This window comes from Poecilia mexicana, unplaced genomic scaffold (assembly GCF_051168715.1).
Source record: "Poecilia mexicana isolate PSO_F unplaced genomic scaffold, ASM5116871v1 scaffold_8, whole genome shotgun sequence".
Lineage (NCBI taxonomy): Eukaryota > Metazoa > Chordata > Actinopteri > Cyprinodontiformes > Poeciliidae > Poecilia > Poecilia mexicana.
In genome coordinates, this window is record NW_028263377.1 from 17,794,938 (window position 1) to 17,814,862 (window position 19,925).

The window sequence follows — 19,925 nt, forward strand, 5'->3', positions numbered from 1 at the left end:
CTGGATCCTGTCCAGACATCCTTTCTCATAATCATTAAAACCAAGACCAGATAAATGCTTATTAACCAACAGGGGATGCTGCGTTTATACGAGGAGGCTCTCTTCTCAAGTACGTTTAGAATCTTAACCGCACCAAGACGAGGTGCATGACAGAACAGTATTTTTTTTAAGTGCTGAAGACATTTCATTTTATAGTTCATAACAAGTACATTGATGTTTTACTAGTACAAAAGTGAAGGCCTTTTACGATTGCATACAAGTATTGTTTAGGTCTTGTTCTTTGAGGAGAGAAAGACGGCACTATGGATACTGCTGTGAACGGGAGCAGCAAAAACATAAACATTCCAGTACCCAGGATTGACCTATTGACCCTTAAACCAGAAAATGCAGGACTGGCAGGAGGAGACCACACACACACTCATTTGCAACAGGGGGGAGTAGGATCAGGGAGGATAGAAAACTTCTCTGTCGTCCTTGCCCTTAAGTGTTTTGGGTCCCTGAGCTGGGGGCTGTGAAAAATTAGACCAGCCTGCACGCATCTGAGGGTCTTCCCACACAGAGACTTTTTTTTTTTTTTTCCTTTTCCTCACAGAAATATCAGAATATGGGTTATGGCTTTGTCATATGGAAAAGTAGTTCCAAAGGAAGCAGCTTGTGTCTCGCTCCTTTTCCCTCTCAGTCACTGTGCAACCAAAAGTTTCCTTCATAAAAGTGGAGGCTGCATCATAACCTCCTTGGACTGGTCTCAGTTCTGCTGTATAAAATGTGTTTTTCCATCTAATGCCGGAACACTGTCTAAAACTGCTTTAAACTCGCCCGAATGCAGCTGGGTATTCCGCAAATATCCATTTTCTTTCTTATGAATAAAAAATTGCTCTAGTAATACATGAAGAGCACACTCCACATAGACTGGCACCCCTGCTGAAGGTGTGCTTGAGAATCTTTAAAAGAAATCCAAAAGCATTAAAGAAATGTTTGACTGGGGTGTGGGTATGATGTGACACTGAAAACCATTTCTCTCAGCCCCTTTGCAAGATGGGACACAAGAAAACATTACTTACTTAGACCTGCCTGTATCTAGTTAGATCAACAGTTTGTTTTTCTGAAAGCCAGCTGAAACTGACACACCAGACTGGATGAGGAACCACATGGGATGACGAGTAGGGAGGTGAAGAAAAAGCCAAACCCTTTTCACTTCTTCTGTCACAAAAAGCATATACAGCTGTCTAAATCCAGCTGGGACTTTACAACCAAGAATGTGAGTTTTTCTAGCAGCAAAGATACATTTGCGGAAAGCTGCCTCAGGTCTGCTGCTGTAGAAGTTGAAGGATCTGTGATGCTGAGTCTTCTTCTCTTCTGAAACCCCAAATAATATTGTTGGACTGCACAGTATCTAAAGCAGGAGACTTCACATCAAAATCTGCTGGCCTCTGCCAGGCTGAAAATTGGTGATTAGTGAGCCTTGCAGTAGAATAATGATCCATAACATATGAGAAAATAAACTCGGAGATGGTTCATCAAATCCAAATTAACTGTCATCATCAGCACCCAGGCCTAAATCCTGCACCTGAAGGGTGAGCTAAAAAAAACCATTGAACACAAGAGAAGAGCGAGGACTGGGCGGTCGTGTGCAATAATGATAAAAAAAAAAAACTTTTTCTTTATGCTGTAAGCATTTGAAAGGGTGAAGAAAAAATGTTTTTTTATATTAGGAGAAGGGATGTCAAAAGCATTAATGTCAGGGCTGCCAGCTAGTGTGAGACTTATGATTCTGTTAGAAATAACATTCCTCATTTCTAAATTCCCTTAGATTAGTAGCTGGATTTTACCAAAAATATTTGGGGTAAGATTAAAAACAAAAAAAAAAAATCTGAATTTACTTTAAGACTCTTTACCAGACTTGCCAATGTACATGAAGGACAAACTTTATGTGTTTCCTTTGTCCAGGTCAGCGGTTCTAGCGGTAGTGGTGTCATTTTCTACCTGTCAGAGAATCAAATGGTGACCCTGTAAAGCCAACTTTACTCAGGCACATTACAGTTTGCCTGTTTTATACTCTGTTGTGCAGGCTGACGCTAACTCAGCCTCGCTCCGCTAACGGCCCCGCAGCTGTTTGGGACCCTTGGAGGTACAGCCTGGCCTGCACTCAGGCATGACCACAGTGGTTGGGGAAGGGGCCTCTGTTGCTCTCATCCCACTCGTCTCCGCCAGATGCCGTTTCCTTTCCAAGGCTAGTCCGTGGCTGCCTGACGGAAAGCAATCTCCATGATAACGTTTCTGGAGTCTAGACCCGCGCTCATGAACTTGAGGAAAATCGCTGGTGACACGACGTCCATTTTCCAACGTCGACTTGCCGAACTTGTGAGTTCCCTCACCTGTAAAAACATGTTAACCGTTCGACTGTGAACGTAGTTTACTGTTTTGAACGCTCCATCGATCATCCAGCCCCTGATTGATAAAATGGGCTTCAGATGTTGATCTCGCAGCAACGTGGACACGGAGCCATCAGCACGACGGCTGCACAGCCTCACAATGAAGACCTTGTTTGAGCAGACACTGCATGTCCACTGTGGGGCAAATATGGCAGTAAAAGATCAGAAAAGGTCACTTCCCAAAGGCCAGATTTGAACTTTGACCTTGTAGTTCCCTCTTTAATTTTGTCTTTCTTCGCGTCTGGCTGACATAATGAGTAATTCCAATGCAGCAAACTTAGGAAAGAGATGAGGGACGGACTTTGAGACTGATAGCTGATAATGTGGCTGCTTTTTGTGCAGCACATTGCAATTCTTCTCTTTCTGCGGTTGAAATATGTCTCACATACTTGCATGCTTTCAATAACTTTCTGAATATCTTTGTCTCACCCAGCGAAGTTAATCTCCTACACCTTCCTTATGCTTAAAAATGAATGTCCAGCAAACAGATTTTTAAACAGTTCCTTCTTTTATGCGCGACAGCTTTGGAGTTGACCTCTATGTTTAAAGACATTTAAATTCCCCAAATTCAAGTCATTTTTCAGGCCATAATGGCTTTCACATTTATAAAACACCCCTCCACCCCCCCCATTTGAATTCATTAAACCCTGTGATTTCACAGCTGCTAATATCAGCCCCGGCACAGCTGCTCAGACTGACTTTCCATTACAGACTGTCACCTTCCTGTTTTCATCCGAACCGATGCACAAGCTCTGTCACCAGTGGAAAGAACTGCAACAGCTTGAAGGTTTATTTCACTCTCCCCCCAAAATCTCGAGTGCATCATAAATCAGGGTGTGTACGGAGTCAGAAAACAACACAAGAGGGTGAAGAATCCCAGAGATCTGTGTGGAGAGATGACTTTAAAACATGGGTGTTGCTCCTCAATTAAACAACTCCGTCATCCGGTCTACGCTTTACTCCCTCTGGTCACTGTTCCCTCTGGGCTGAGCTGGAAAGAAGAGGGGGAAAAGTCCGTCCGGTGCTGGCTCTAATCGTTGTCCCGCTGCCCGGCCTTTGGCTCTCCTCCTTCGAGTCTACACAGCCAATCAGAGTGAAACAGATGTGTTGCATATTTTGTGTGTGTGTGTTTCTGCTGGGCTGAGTTGACTTGTGCTGTGTTTATTTAAATTTCTGTATTTATTTGATTGACTCAAACCAGATTAACGCGTTTTTGTGCATGGGTAAAACGCATGCAAAGCTTTCATTTACATTTTGTAAAGAAACACAGCGTGTGAGGTGCAGGTTATTGTACTGCTTGAACTTCCCGACGATTTTCTCTGGCCCGATAAGCGTCAAAGTCAAAGTGGAGGCTTTCCGACTGTAGAGAAACACCACAACAACTGTCAAGCGCCGTGATAAAGGCATCAAGCAGATGGTTGGTTAAATAACAGTAACGCTGATGTATTGAAAAAAATAGAATGAAGTAGTTTATAAAGAAATATGCTTCTAATTCAGTATCAATTTAACTTGAAATCAGCTACACAGCTATATATATATATATATATATATATATATATTACTGAGAAAATTAGCTTAAGTTCCTGAAGGTAATTGACTTCACAAACCTTAATCACTAAGTGAAACAAATTATATAGATTAATTACACAGAGATGGACGTTTGGAAGCCTTTGTTTCTGTTAATTATGGTGATTTTCCACTTACAGGTAATGAAAACATGACATTCAAAATTAGAATATTACATCCGATCTTTAAAAAAAATTATTCAAAGGAGAAATGTACCCGCTCAAAGGTTCTTATTTTCAAAAGGTACTTTAAATATGACTAATGGGCCTCATTTGAGCGCATGTTCTAATTTATCGAATATGAATATCTTTGGATGAAATGTTCCCACATCATACATCAAAACTGGTGTTGGATTAGAAAAAAGCAAGCAAACAAAATGTAAGATTTCAGAACACCCATTCCCAAGGTACTTACTAATCTCTATTGATGATGTTTGGACTTTGATTAAAAGCTGTGTCCATTCCAACAAACCAACTATTCAAAAAAAGCTCTATTTTCTGTCTGACCAACTAAATATTCAGCTAGAATTCAAGCTAAAGCCAGATGATTTGCTCTTGCAACTTGCCAAGGGACAATGTGTATATGTATACAATGCATTGTTTGGTGTTTAATCATTCCACTGAAAAAAAAGGTTCACATAAAAACTAAAAAAAAAAAAACCCAATTCATGTCATTAATGAGTGCATTCAAATTTCTAACTGTATCTACTCACTAAAACACATTTTGCATTTAAAATCTCTGGCTCATGCCCTGTCTCTATCTTGTAATCGCATAAATACAGTGGTAAATACAGACACCCTTCTGCAGGCACACATGCTAAGAATGTAATTGTTTGCTCAAATTTTGGACTAAAACAAGCTTTTGATCTTCGAAACAGTTTAGAGAAACACACATCTGCCAGCTGTTTTGTTTCTGGGTGGATTTCAGCATGAGAATTAAACCCACACTGCTTGAGAGAAGGGGTGGGGGGAGGGTGTTTCGGGGGAGAGAACACAAAATACTTTACATGTGATGCAAAGGCGTGTCGGCTCAAAAGATGCAGCTGAGCATGAGCACATCTCCTGGATCTCCTGTAGCACAGAATACCTCATGTAGAAAAGCCTTGCATGTCTCCTCCCACCCACCGTCTCCACCCTCTCCATCTGTAGCCGTATCCACTGACTGACAGTCAGCTCTCTGAGATGTTCAAAGAGAGTTGTTTAAGCTGCTTCATTCATACTTAAAAAAGTCATGTTGACATAAAAAAAAAAAAAAAGAAACCTAAGACTTCATGGGAGCCGAACTCATGTTCGACTGAGGAATGTTTACATGGTGCTTGACTGACTTGCTGAGCGAAAGAGAAGTTGGACAACACATAAATCAGAGCGGAATGGAAAAAAAAAAAAAAAAAAAACACATAGGGAGTGAATGGCTAAGTAATCATCCAAATGCCTCTTTTTACTGTTCTCCTGCTCCAGGCTCCAGCTGTTCAGGAGTTTTTGGGGCCAGGAAGTGTTGGAGGAGGAGTATACGGGGTGGAAGCAGAAGGAGGTCAGAGCGCTGCTGGCCCCTGGGTTTGGGAGGATATAGCTGTGGGGAGAGAGAGAGAAGACACTTGGCTCACTGTTGTGGAGCTCCATCGGTCTGAGCGTTCACTGAGCCCGTCTTTTAGCAACATGTGGCACATTCAAAGCGCTGGTTCTCACCACTCTATCAAACACCGGCCCTTTCTTATACACATGCACAGACATTAATAGTGAGTCACCAACAGAGACTTGGTGATATTTGGAGACCACTGCGACTGCCTGGCCTTGCATGCTTGGGATGCCTTGGGTGTGACCAGGGGATGTTTGTGCTCCAGCTGCCTGCAGTCTGCAGCCTGCCCTATCTGTGCTCCACGAAGGAGAGGGAGTAAATAAATGGCAAGGTCTTCAAACGTGAAAATATGGGGAAATTCTCCTCGTCTTGACGTCCTTTTTTATTTATTTATTTTTTAATTTTTCTTGCTTTGTTAGTCATTGTTTCTTAGGTAACTAAAGCTAAAGTCTCAACAATGAAACTGAAAGAGTGTTGATATTCACAGGAATAATTGGCCGCAGCGGTGAGACAGCACTGCCGTCATCCCAGAGTTTCCATTCTTCCATGAACTTTCCAGTCATCCATTGTGCAACAACTCACCACAGTTTCTCGGGTAATTCTCAGGACTACACAAAAAAAACACGGCCTCCGCCTTCCTCCCCGTCTCTCCTCCTTCCTTCTCCTTTCTCCTACGAACCATGTGTGTCGTTTTCACTCACTGGAGATCTACGAACCCAGCCGTGACCTCAGAGAATTCAATATTCTCCTCGGAAAACCCCAACATCACCAAAGTGGCACTTAGTCCCGTCTAGATGCGTTGCAGTTTTCTCTGTGAGAGACTGAGAAAGCGAGGGAGACGGTGTTGTTTGTTTGCCACTTTTCCACAAATCTGCAGCTCTCGGCCGTTAAGTCTGGAGAGGGAAAGTGTGTTGGTACTGCAGCTGTTTACTAAATCCATTAGTTATCAAAAAGATGCACACGGTGCACATTTCAGCAGCTCAGCTTTTACAAAGACTTTGAAGCTGAACTCGAAAGTCTCCGTGTAATGAGAAAGCAGGTAATTGTTTTGAAAGGGTAACTTTATAATGGAAAAAAATATAAAAACAGCCCATGTTTTCAATTAAGTCTGTCCCTCCCATCCCCCCCCCCCTAAAACTATGAAAAAGTGGAGAGACCAGACCAAGCTGCTACGCTAGTCTGTTCCACATGGCCAAGTTTGTGTTATAAAAAGTAAAACAATGACAAAGTCACCACAATTTCAAGTTATTTTTTCAACTTTTAATTGAACGAACAAATAAAAAAACGACATACACGACAATCTTGCTTTTGCTTGGTGTTCCTGACAACGCCCTTCTTCTTTGGATCATGAAATAATGAAATCCATCACATAAAGAGACTTAGCAGAACACATGTTTTGAAACTCTCATATGGGTGTGTGTGTGTGTGGTGTGTGGGAGGGGGCGGGCTAATGTCTCATCTGGAATGCGTAAAGCATAACAATATATCCCTTCGACTCTCATCACTTTGGATCGAAAGCGATGTTGAGCTGGGAGGGGAGTGGGTGGGTTCCTGACAGAAGTGTAGAAGAAAAAGCTGGGGGCGATATACATCAAGACGTTCTTGCCTTCCCATACGCAAAAACGAGGCAGCTACGCGAGGGCTTTTTTTTTTTTTTTTTTTTAAGTTTCCCTCTGGGAAGGTCAAAGTGTTAATCTGAGAGATCTGTGCTTCATGGAGCATTGGACACATTTTATGATAAGCCGAGACTGCTGGGTTGTTTGTGCTCTATATTTTACAGAGATTGCCCTACAATCAAATTGCATGGACCGCGGTGTGATTCTTTCCCCAGATTGCCCCCTTTGATGAAGTTTTAGCATCTGTGGGGAACTGTTTTTGTTTCTGGTGTTTTTTTTTTTTTTGCACTGCTTGCAACTGACAGCACAGGGTACATTATTTCCAATCTAGCCAGGCTTTTAATATTCTTTGCAGTCAAGATTTTGAACTTAGGAACACACTCCTTACAGACTCAGCTATGTAAAACTGATTTACAGTTCTTTGAAAGGTATTTGCCCCTAAAGAGAGGAACTTGAACTTTTTGAAAAATCTATATGCCTCGTCATATCTGATGTAAAACCAACCCAGCATTTCAGAAAGAGATTCCTCACACCAACAGTGAGACATGGTGGTGGTAGGTTTTTTTGGTTTGGGGCTGCTTTGCTGCTTTGGGACCTTGACGACTTGCTGCTGCCCGTGGTCAAGTCAAGTTCTGGGTATGCATTTGATTGAGACGCTGTAGCACGATCTGAAACTGTACATTCATCCTCAAAAATTGTCCATTGTGGCTGAATTGTAGCAGTTATTCAAGGAAAAGAGGGGAAAATTTCCATCCACACCCCTTTTCCTCTGACAGCTTCTTCATCCACAAGGATGTAAAATACCACCTGCTGTTATCACAAATGTTTAAGGACAGTTGTTGCTGTTAGGTGTGGTAAATTATCTACCACATTTAGATTTTTTTTTTGTTTTGTTTTTGGGTTTTTTTCAGTTAGGTTCAGGTTATTTCTCATCGCGTTTGTCCTTTTATAAATGAAATCCTCATATCACATCAGCCTTTTTTATTTATCCAGGTAATGATTGTTTAAAATTTTTAAAATGTGCAATGAATGACATTTAAAAAAAAAAATTCAAGTAAAAAAAAAAAAAAGCAAGCAAGAAAACAGTAGAAATCTGAGTGCAAATACTTTTCATAGCCTTGTAGACATCACAATCAAATTGTAAAACCACTAAATGCACAGCCACAAAAATAAACCATGTGACTATTTTTAGCGCTAGTGTTAAAAGCAGTGATTGCAGCTGCTTTCTTCTTATGCATGAGGCAAATGTACTCGGTATGTACCAGTTGGTTTACATTTTAGGTATTCCTGTGAGTGCAGATATTCACAAGTTCTGGCCTGTAGCAACTTTCTTGTATTAAGTTTCTCTCTCGTCAGCACATAGTTCCTTTAATGCCATGTTCTCTTGTCTTTCTAAATTTAAAGGGGGATACAACGGACGGGCCTCTGCCTTAGGTCGAATTTACAACATAAAGCCAGAAAACCATTACAGACTACAGTGAAGACATCTCAGTGGTAAATTTAAAAAATAAAAAAAATAAATAAATGAATTACAAAAATGCTTCAGGCTTATGTATTTCATAGGAACGTTGAAGGTTGGCGCTGGTGGTGACCTCTTGTTAAAAAAAAACAATATTGGAACTTCTGTTTGTTTTCACTCACCAAAACATGCACTTAAATTGAAGAAGGTTGGAGGTCACGTTTCCGCAATAAATAATTACTTTATTTTAGTATTATTGACATCTCTATCACGAGTGCCAGTAGTTGTCCGGTGTGCTATACTTGTAAGCCTTCAAGTAGTTCTCCATAGAGATCTGTAAGGTTGAGTAATTTAATCAGTATCTGGAACCCTTCTTAACCAAGCTCTACAGAAATTGATAATTACTAGCAGCATTAAGAGCTGTTTACTGTCATGTCTTGTGATTTTCAGTGATTGTACAGAGTAAAATTACCCCTAAGTTGAGCCCTAAAATAGAAAATTAATGTAAAACAACAAGCATACACAAGTATTTGTAGCGTAGCTGTTTACTTGGCTAAATCTATATGGATCTGATTCATGTAAAAAAAAAAAAAAAAAAAAACACAAATCGTGAAAATAATTTTAAGAGGACTCAGAAATGTGTTTACTAAGATTCATAGTGATATGTAAAATATTTTGCTGAGGTCATGTACTTTGAACCACTCATATGAACCACAGGATTCCAGAGATTGTCGTTTAGAGGATTTCCGAAGTCATCAGCGATACTCCATTGTGGATTTTTTTCTTTAACGTTTACGCACAGTTTCAAGTGATGTTTCTGTCCAATGAACACCAGGCCCTACATGTCCGACTTGTGATCCCCGTACACAGTCAGCCTGCATGGCTAACAAAATGAATGCAAAATGAATTAGTTCGTCTTTCTTGATGAGTTCAAAGTTCAGCATCAGGGTTAAGGCTGTGGTGAGGGGAGGGAAGTCGGTGCAGCAACAGTATCATTTGGCTCTGGATCAGTCAGTGCTTTCAAGCCAAATTACTTCCAGAGCTTTTCTAATGTCCATGTAAAGATTTTGTCGGTTCATCCTCAGTTCCTACTTCTCTCCGACACAGAGGAGAGGAGCTGTCAGTGGGTTTGGCACAGATTTGATGTTGCTGAATGCTCTTGGCTGCTGTCCAAACTGACGCCGACAGACAAAGACACACATCGCTGCGTCAAAGTTGGACTTCGTAGAAGGCCACAGTTTCCTTTGGCCAGGCCGCTGTACACTCACCTGGCCAGTACATGTGTATTTGTGTCACCACATTTCCCGGCATGTGATCTGATCTATTCTTCTTGAGGAAATTTGAAAAGCAACCAAAGTCCTGGAGGCATTGCGGATTCCAGCGCACATCAACTCCTCGATGACTCACGACTTCACCACTGTCTGATCTCGGCAGTGAAAAAAGCGAAAGTTTTCTTGGCAGCGTACTGAAAGAAGATTGTTGTCCTAACCCTTCGCTCTCAACCTGAGTTTTTATTACCAGCTCGGCTTTTACACGCGACTGAAGGAAGTCGATAAAGTGTCACCATCTGTGAAAATCTTCACAATTGCTCTGGGTTATCAGTGATTTTCTTGAACGCTAAAGCTTTTGAACACACCCTAAACCTGAGAGTAAATGAGCTCATGTGTTTATACTTCCTTATCGTGACATTTGAGCTGAGAAGCTTTCTAAAGCAAACAATAGGTTGCCAAGCTAGAGCACTAAATACAAGTTAAAATCACCTTTTTTTTTTTCTTCTTATAGGTGTTGGACAGTTTAGGTAAGAAAGTATTTGTTGGCAGATGCCATTCTGGCACTTAGAGAAGAGGAATGTTCCAAAAGCCTCTGCAAGCAACCCCTTGAGAAGAGTATCTCTCAGATTCTAAGCAACAGTTTGTATAATGATCCTGCCTGTTGGGATGTGTGTGCCAGTGACATCAATTTCAACAGGAAGCCAGATACTAATGATTAGCACATGTTTGGGATCAGTGAAGTGCCACAATCTAGAGTTTGTTTTTTTTTTTCACAATGTATGTCTCTGATTTATTTCCCTTTTTTTATAGGGAGGGAGAGGCACATTTCAGAAGGGAGAGTAGCACAGCCTTAGCCTACTTTATCTAATTATTTCATATCCAATAGAGCTCTTCTGTTTAGTCATGCTTCATTTTGGACTTTTAATGATTTTAAATAAGAGAAGTGTGGATGGCAAGATTGAGCTAATGTGACCCTGTCTTGTTTTGATGAGTGGACCTGCATCTATTTTTTGTGAAGTACAAGAAATGCTGTATTTAAAATAATAATAATAATAATAATAATAATAATAATAATAATAATAATAATAATAAAAGAAAATAACATTCCTGTTCTGGGCTGAGTCCTCCAGAAACATAATTTTCTTGTGTATGTTTATGTCTTGTGTCAGAATGCAATTCACTCCAACAGTCAATTGCGAATGTTTGCAATCCTTTAGCATAGCTCTGGGTTTTAGGGGATTCCTCCTTAGCTCTTCCTGTGTGATCTGTGCTGCATTATCTGATAGTCGCTAAGTGACGAAACACAAATACCAGCTCAGGCCCGAGATCAGGGCTTCACCATGCTACCAACTCTTACGCACAAGAAGGAAGAGTAAATTTATGGCAGAGTGATCCCAACGTCCTCTGTTTGGACTGTACACCAACTGAGTCATGCATCTGACCCGGACCTGGGTGCAGCACACACACACACACACACGCACGCACACACCTACACACACGCACACAGACACATGCAGGATTTTGACATTCCAGTTTTGATCAGATTTTCAATGAGAGCTTGTCAACCTGCGACGGAATGAAGACGTGGAATGAACTGACTGATGTCAAAATGTCACTGTTCTGGTTCTGCCTCTTTAGTTTAAAGGGAATTTGACACTTATAATATCCAGATACACTGAAAAAAAAGGAGACATAACCTTTCATTGTCACTGTCTGACGTTAAATCAGACTAAATCAGCAAATCATTTACAAATTTTGAAGTTGCAGTGTTTATCTGTTCAATTATATGAAAGTATAAACAGCATTGTGTTGTCCAGCCATAAAACTCTTCAGAAATGAGGATGAAAATATATTTGTTATGCCTTCACAAAGGCCCACTTATAAGAAAGTCGGAGGAAATGAGCAATTATTCCAAAAGAAATACAAGGTAACCCCAAAAACATCCAAATTATAGTTAGCAAAACCACAGGGTGAAGAGAACATCAACATTATGTGAAAATCTTTAAGCAGTATCTAAAGACATCAGCAGCGAATTTAAACACAAATGACTTTAAACACAGTTCCAAATTCATTAAAAAGTAGACTAAAGATAACAGCTTTAATGTTTTAGATAGGCCGTCACAAAGCACTTTTTTTAAATCCCTTAAAAATTGTGGGCAGAGCTGAAGAGTTGCAACCAAGGAGGTGTACTAACCTGAGTCAACTATATCATAAGGATTTGAAAAAAAGTCTTGAAAATGATTGTGCTGAACCCGTGGAAGGACACCCAAAACATTTTGATCCAGGTCACATTTTAAAAGGCAACACTATCAAATATTTATGTAGTCTATATTTCTGAATTGGAGGTGAATAAAAAAAGACAAGATTTCTGTTATTTTGTGCTGGTATTTTGCAAATATATATACAGTGCATGTAAATGTCTAATTTCAAACTTAAAATTGCCTGTCAGACTGTCCTGCTAAATGCACTGCATGCAGCCAAGTGCTGGCTGCATCCAAAACCAAAAGCAAAACCTAGATTTCCTCGCTCCGCCGTCCCTCCTACATTTGGTGTGGCTGTAGATGAGCTCGTCCTAAAAGAGTCATCCGGCCACTTCTGTAGGTGGATCCAAACAAAGGCTGATTTATTCCATGGTAATTCACTTTAACATGACCTGACCTCAACCGTGCAGTACAAACATCACATAATTTGCATCAAAGCCGAAATAGATGCATGGACTTGATCAGAATCAGGCATGTTAACATGATACAGTATAACTGAAAGCAGATTAGAAGAATCTCTTAAACTGCACATACTGTTCATATGTAAAACATATTTAAGCAGGGCCCTAACAACGCATGTTCTCATTCAATGACAGTAGGAACATTATCATGCCTCTATGAGCTTGGCAATTGGTCAGCTGTTTTGCACAAAGTAGCTTCTCTGACAAAAAAAAAAAAAATTAAGCAGACGAACGATCAAGTTGCAAAAGCGTATGTGCCCTAACTTGATCGCTTGCTGTTTTGGAGAACTAGGTACCTCCCTCCCCTCCCCCCATTCAATCATTTGGTAGAGGAGGAAGCCCAGGTTTAAATTACACCTGCAAAGCCATGCTCTATTCACTTTGTTTATACCTTTTTGTTTTGTAACCCCAGATTTGGAAAGAAGAGCTGTGTTTTTTTATTTAAAGTGGGAGGTCTGGGGGGTTATTTTGCAAACAGCTACGTAACAAAGGACATGGCAAAACCGAGACTTTCAGTCCAATGATCGTCTGGGACTCATGACTTCTTTTTGAAGCAAGTGTTTCTGAAATATTCATAGGAAAATATCTGCTAGTTTTATAAAAACGTCATTATGAGCTCCATGTTATTGCTTTTTGATATGTTTATCAGAGTACCCACTTATGAATAAATCTGTAAGTGATAAAGAAACGGTGGAAGCTCCTTGAAATGAAGCTTCCATAATTAAGACTGCATAACTAATATTCCCTACAGATATTCTTTGATTATATGTGGAAACAAGGTTTAATTTCTGTCGTTCTCCTTTTGTACTTTTAAACTTTGTGGCCAGAAGTTAAGGATTGTTTCATGTTTACAACTATGTTCAAATTAGTATTGGTCTTTCACCACAATACTCAAGAAAATATTACAATGAAGGTTTATATTTTAAGGATCGTGACAAGCTTTTGGAGATTCTGTGTACAGCTTGCGCCCACCTGCTTCCACTAGATCAGACATATTCATCTTATCACCCTGCTGCTGTTGGCTCTGCCTCCCAGAGGCCCCCAAACCACTGCTTCAATTAGATCTTCACAAACAGCAGCAGCTACAGCTGAGTGCTCATGGTGTCAATGGGCTCTGCTTCTTTGCCCAACTCCTGCTCTGCCAGGACACACAGAACTGCTTCACCTGGCAGCCCACGGCCCGGGCAGCGGCCAACAGCCTCATTCCTTTCTGTGTTTACTAACACAGACCACAGGAATCCACCTGACCGAGCCAAAAACTTCAAGAGCCGGTGGGTGAGAGGCCCGAGTTTGGTTCTCCGACGGCAGTTACGTTTAGACTGGGGTGTTTTCAAGAGATACCCCGGTCTAAACTGGGTGATTTTTTTTGTTTTGTTTTTGTTTTTCACTGGTATCATCATCCTGCTTTGGTTTACAGCCTTGCCACGCTGCTGAGATGAGGGATTCAGAGACCTGGCAAGCCGTGGCCTGCAGTGTCGGTCACTCATCCTTAAATCTTGTTTGTGTGGAGAGTTCCATCGATTTAGTATGATCCAAACATTGCACTATGGTAACTCCCTTTGGCACTGGACAAGCTCTCCCGACTCTGTACTCACACAGATGTGAACATGGGGCTTGCCTCACAGACACACACACACACACTCACACACACACGCCCATGCATAGGCATTCTGTGCATACCATGAGTCCTCTAGAGGGCTCATTCACAGGCAACAACACTCAAACAATTTCTGCTCAGAAATTGTTCTGCAATTTCTGAGCAGAACAAGGAATGACATGCATCTCTGACCAGTCAGTATATGGGCAGCTCAGGTTTGTAAAATATGAAGATCTTACAGGGTAAAAAAAAAATCAGCAGAATTACAGTTATGGCTGAACTATGCAATTTCGCCTATCAGATGGCAGGTCAAATTTACCTATCAAATATATTTCAATTTGTAGTTTACAAATCTAATGTTCAGTTTGCAACAATTCTTTTTTTTTCTTTTTTTTTTTTTTGACAAATTCTGCTTACACAATTTGATTATAATTTAACTGACGACACTGGTTTAGTCAAATATTACCCTCCAGCAAAGAATGCTTGGAGTTTGTTGTATGAGTAAATATCTGTGGTGAACTGTCAGGGTGTTTAATATGGAGAAGGCTACAAACAAAAGTCCACTGATGAATGCATTATCAAATGAATAAAAATAAACAAATATCAATTTAATCTTACTAATCTAAGCTGAGACAAAAACGAACCTAAAGATGAAACAAGTCTGACAAACAACTAAGAAAAATAAATGAAAATACACACAAGACAGAGCACAGGAGTAAACTATGAAACTGAACATGAAAGAATGAACCAAGAGACAATAACAGAGACAACACACAGAATCTGGACAGAGTAATTATCACAAAGAACCAACAAGAAAATTGATCATAACAAACCCTATACCTAAACCCAGCTGCCCATGCCTGTCACAAGCTGAGCATCCAAAAGGTTATTGTTGCTGTAAACATTTTGCTGAGACATGTAGTCTGTCTCTTTGAACTGTTCCTTTTTCCAAGGCTTGTCCACAACGCATGGCTTCTGGCTTGATGGTGAGCTTGTGTAATATTCGTCAAAATTAGACAAGCTTCAGGCTTTCGGTTTGATGTAACTTTGTTATGTTTATCAGTACAGAAACATCAGTGGACTGGCTGTGTGGTTGAGCTGTCAGTTTTCCTCAGACTAACTGTTAAATAAGCGGATTACTCAGGAAACCACCCTTTTGTGTAGAGAAGACCTTACTGGGCCAGGAACTGCTTGCCACTGATGAATACTGCACTTTGGTAAAAGCTAAGAAACATTCTGTGCTGGACCACACATTTAAGTTTACATCAAACTTTGGTTTGTTTAGCTAAAGCTAAGTTAGCTAAAAAGTTTATGTCAAAGTCATTCTTCATAGCAAGCTAAGCTCATTATCTGAGGTACACAGCAAAAAGCAAATCTAAGCTCTGGTCATAAGGCAGTAGGTTCTCATGTCACCTTAGAATAGATGTATAAAATGTAAGATAATTCCCTAATGCCATAATCACAGATCAGTTCATTTTATGTGTTTGAATAATGTAAAAAGTCATTTCGAACAACTGTTCAAGTCTAATAAAGAAACATAAATGTAACAAGAGAACCCCCAATGCAAAATATAACAAAAAGAAAAAAAAAAAATAAGTGAGCTTAGAAAATTATTTTTTCTACATGTTAATCATGCAGGTCACCTTGATTTCATGGATTCTCTTAAGAACAGACTCTAGAGATGGCAATTATATGAAATTACTAGAATTGACACAAATAAGTGAGTTTCAGTATAATTAGTTTGGAATTTTTAAACATTTCCATTCAGTCTGAAGGAGACTTCCCTCAAAGAAAACTATGGTGATGAGCACAGATAATATCAGACAGAGGGATATTTCCACCTAGAAGGAATTCAACCTTACATAATTGAGGCAAAATACAGAGATCCACAAGCTGATGGCTGCTAGAATATATAGTTAGTGCTTTAACATCAAACCGGCCGTTTCAGAACATGCTGGTCCTTTTCTCTTGTCTGCTTTTTTTGGTTGCTAAAATATCTGGAAACAAGTGCTTGTCACAGAATTCTTGTGAACTGTGCTGCATTTGTACAGAATACAAGAAAAAACCACTGACGAAGAAATATTAGTGCAAAAAGCTGTTCAGAACAGAAATAGCTGCTAAAGCATACAGTCTAGTCTCAGCAACTTTCTGCTCTGTAAGGGATGCTCTCTGTGACGCTTCCAAACTTCATGGAATTATTTTTGGGAGGCAAATTTCATCCAGTTAAATTATGATTTATCTGGATTGTAAAATAATCTGAAAAAGATCATGACATTCTGTTTAATAAATCCCAAGCGTGACTATGACAGATTTTAAAGCTGATGTGTTATTATTTGGGTGGGATTGTCCTACTGTTGGTTGGACCGTAATGTTTTTTAGCTCTGAAACAAAAAGTGACCTTTCTGATAGGGAGACGGCAGACTTTTGAAAGAAGCCGTGTTTATTTATACAAACATAATGCTGTGCCAGTTTTATTGTTTCGAGTTAAATTGTTTTTATTGGTGCAATAAAAGGGAATGCGCATTAAGACGCACAATTTGTCAACAGCCAAAACCATGAGAGACAGGACTTGAGTTTTTCTAATGAGCTATAAAAGGATAAGACAAACGAAGACTCAACGTGCAACTTTATTAGGTGTGTCAGCCACGCACAATGCAGAGTGCTCCGCTTTAAAATACTGAGCCGACCAACGCCTCCTGCATTTCCAAGACTTTATAGCAAGAAAACAAAATACTACTGGACACCCTGTACAGCCCTCCGCACTTCAGCACAGCCCATATCATTCCGCGGGAATAAGAAAGAAGGGGGGGTGGAAAGGAGCAGACCTCCGGTGACGTGCAGGGCCTGCAGGGCGGTGTTCTCAGACTGATTGGGCTGCATGAGACACATCTGGAATAGTAACTGCAGAGAGAGAGAGGCGAGAGGAGCAGAAGCGCTACGGTTCTTTCCCAACTCTTCACTTCTCTTCAACACGCCCTTTTTCACTGAAAACTTCTGCTCTACCTTTTGTAAGTTGGATTTAAGTTTTGAAACTTTTTCTCTTTTTTTTGCAGTCACTAAATGTATGTTTTGTTTTTATTTCAATTTAGTGTTATGTGTAAAGAACCATTTATTTCACTTAACTATCAGGTCTTCTTGGACTTCAAAACCGCTTTGGATTTACTGTACCGATACAAAAATGATGTCGCGAGCTCAAATCTCGGTGGTTTACGTGTCTCGACTGTCGTAGTTTTGACTTTTCATTCTTGAGAAAACCAGAGACGAACGAAGTTTACGCATGGCGGCGGCGCTTACTGGGATATTTTCCCTCGCATATGGATTGAGTTTGACTGCTCGTAAAACAGACTGTCGATAAAAAAAACTTTTCAAGCAGAGCTTTCTCATAAAGTTATATTTGCTAGAAGGAACTATGAAAACATTGTTTATAAGACTGAGTAATTAAGTCATTTTCACATTTAAATAATTACGTGGCTCGGCGTCTTGAATTGACATAAAGTGTTTTAGATTCGTTTTATCTTAGTATACTTTACTCATTAAACTAAAAAAAATACTTTTAAAAAGTGTCTTTTTTCTCTTTTTCCTTTCGATGTAATGGGACACTTTCACATTGAGGTAAACATTGCGGTTGGTGCAGAAGTGAGGAAATGCCTCCCCCTGGTGTCGAAATGAGTAAATACTTGTGCTGAGCTGCTGAATGAATCTGTGTTTTTCTTACCTCTGCTTTCTTATGCCTCTCCAGATCTGCATCCAACATGCTGTGCATTCTTTTGGGAGTGCTTGCTTTGCACCTCCTCGTTTTCATTCTCCTCATTGTGTCTACAGCATCCAGTGTAAGCGACGCATTCTATTTAGGGCTGCAGCTGTTTCATTGTGCGGCAATTTGGTGTTGTAGTTTTTGGAAACAAGAATAACACGTTTGTGCTTATGACTGCTTGTATTTTTTTTAAATTTTATTTATTTTTTGTTCTTTTTTAGCAATGGAGTTTAGAAAAAGACAGACACACCGATCTTTGGTATAACTGCTACTCAGATCAGAACGGCTACCACTGTTCACAGGCCAGCACTGAAGGTTTATGCACATTCCAGAATAACAAACCTTTTTTGTTGTTATAGATTATGAGGATTGAAAATTATTCTTTCTCCTTTCCTTAGATTGGATCCAGGCTGTGCAGGCCCTGATGATCCTGGCTGTAGTCTTTTGCTTCGTCTCCCTGTTAGCTTTCGCTTATCAGCTGTTCAGACTGTTTAAGGGCGGACGCTTCTACTTCACCTCCATCTTCCAGATCTTGGCGAGTGAGTATGACTTTATTACTGAGAGGGGTTACACCCTGAAAGGAAGTAGTCTGAGCTATGACATCATCTGCAACCCTCCTGATCTCTCTCTCTCTCTCTCTCTTTCTCTCATTTTGAAAAAATAAAATCTTTCCCAGGTGTTTTTGTGATGTGCGCAGCGATTATCTACACCGTGATGAGACCAAAGAGTGAGAGAGACTATGGCTACTCTTACGTGCTGGCCTGGGTGGCTTTCCCTCTGAGTCTCATCAGTGGCCTCATTTATCTCATACTGAGGAAGAAGGATTGAGAGCAGAGAAAGCTGGGGGAGAAAATAAAAGAGTTTCGAGACTCGTCATCACAACATCGCACTGTGCCTACTGCACTCACAGACAATGAACTGACATCCAAGCAATACAGTTTTCCCATCACATGTCGAAAGTATCGTTTGTGGATTCCAACAACTGTTTTGTTGACAATCGATTTCCCAACATCCCAAAATAATCCACCGAGTGTGAAACGTTGAATAGTCCTACCTTCCTTCAGTGTGAAGATGTAAATAGTGTCTGTGGTTTTTAGACATATTTATAACATTTTTTTTTTACATATTTTTTGTACATAATGTTGTCGAGTTAACATTGTCATGCTCATTGATAGTGTGTCTCTTCCAAATCATGCAGCTGTACCAAAGAGATGTCACTTCGGCTTCCAGTGTATCAAGCTCTGTCTTTTTTTATTGTCTTACCTCCAGTTAATGCCAGATGCTTTTAACATTGTGCCTTAATACCCTACTACAATATGTGTGTATGTATAAAAAAAAAAAGGAAAAAAGTGTTAATAAAATCTTGAAGTTTTTGTTTTTTTTAATTTGGCATTTTACTTGATATTCCAAATAAAAACGTTTTAAATTTTGTAACATTAAAAATGGTGCTTTCTTTACTTACTATTTTTGACCCATGTATTCTTACTTGTGTCTTTGCTTGTAATTTCTTTTGCCTAGCTAAACTGTAATTTCTTCTATTTTTTTGTTTTTGTTTTGTATTTTGAATAACCCGTTTGAAATAAATGTTGCTCCTCAGTAAAGACTTCAGTTATTTGTTCAGGTATGCTCAGACGTTTACATCAACTCACTGTGGGCATGAATGTCATATGATGGGGAGTCATCACCTGTGTGTGTTCACTTGGCACCCCAGCTTCCTGCTTAGAGCATTGAGCCCATTGAAGTGGGCTACAAATTACCCTCTAACCTCTTATTTTAGCTAAAGTGTCTGAGTGAGCAATTTGAATACGTTTTTAGAAACTTTATTTAATTTATGTTAATTTCATTCACAGGGCAAACTTAAACATATAAATATCATCTCAAGGCCCTAAAATAATGTCTGTAGTGTCACCATCACTTTGATCTATGGGAGGGC

At 39.9% G+C, this 19,925-nt stretch overlaps 1 protein-coding gene across 1 annotated transcript; it reads left to right on the plus strand.

Annotated features, from left to right (window-relative positions):
• Positions 1 to 17,091: 17,091 nt before the first annotated feature.
• On the plus strand, positions 17,092 to 19,593 carry LOC106918222 (peripheral myelin protein 22-like). The gene is made up of 5 exons (XM_014987795.2): positions 17,092 to 17,246; positions 17,978 to 18,068; positions 18,214 to 18,307; positions 18,391 to 18,531; positions 18,669 to 19,593. Exons 2-5 carry the CDS (start codon positions 17,991 to 17,993, stop codon positions 18,818 to 18,820), a joined length of 465 nt encoding a protein of 154 aa, XP_014843281.1. The 5' UTR covers positions 17,092 to 17,246; positions 17,978 to 17,990; the 3' UTR covers positions 18,821 to 19,593.
• The last annotated feature ends 332 nt before the right edge of the window (positions 19,594 to 19,925 follow it).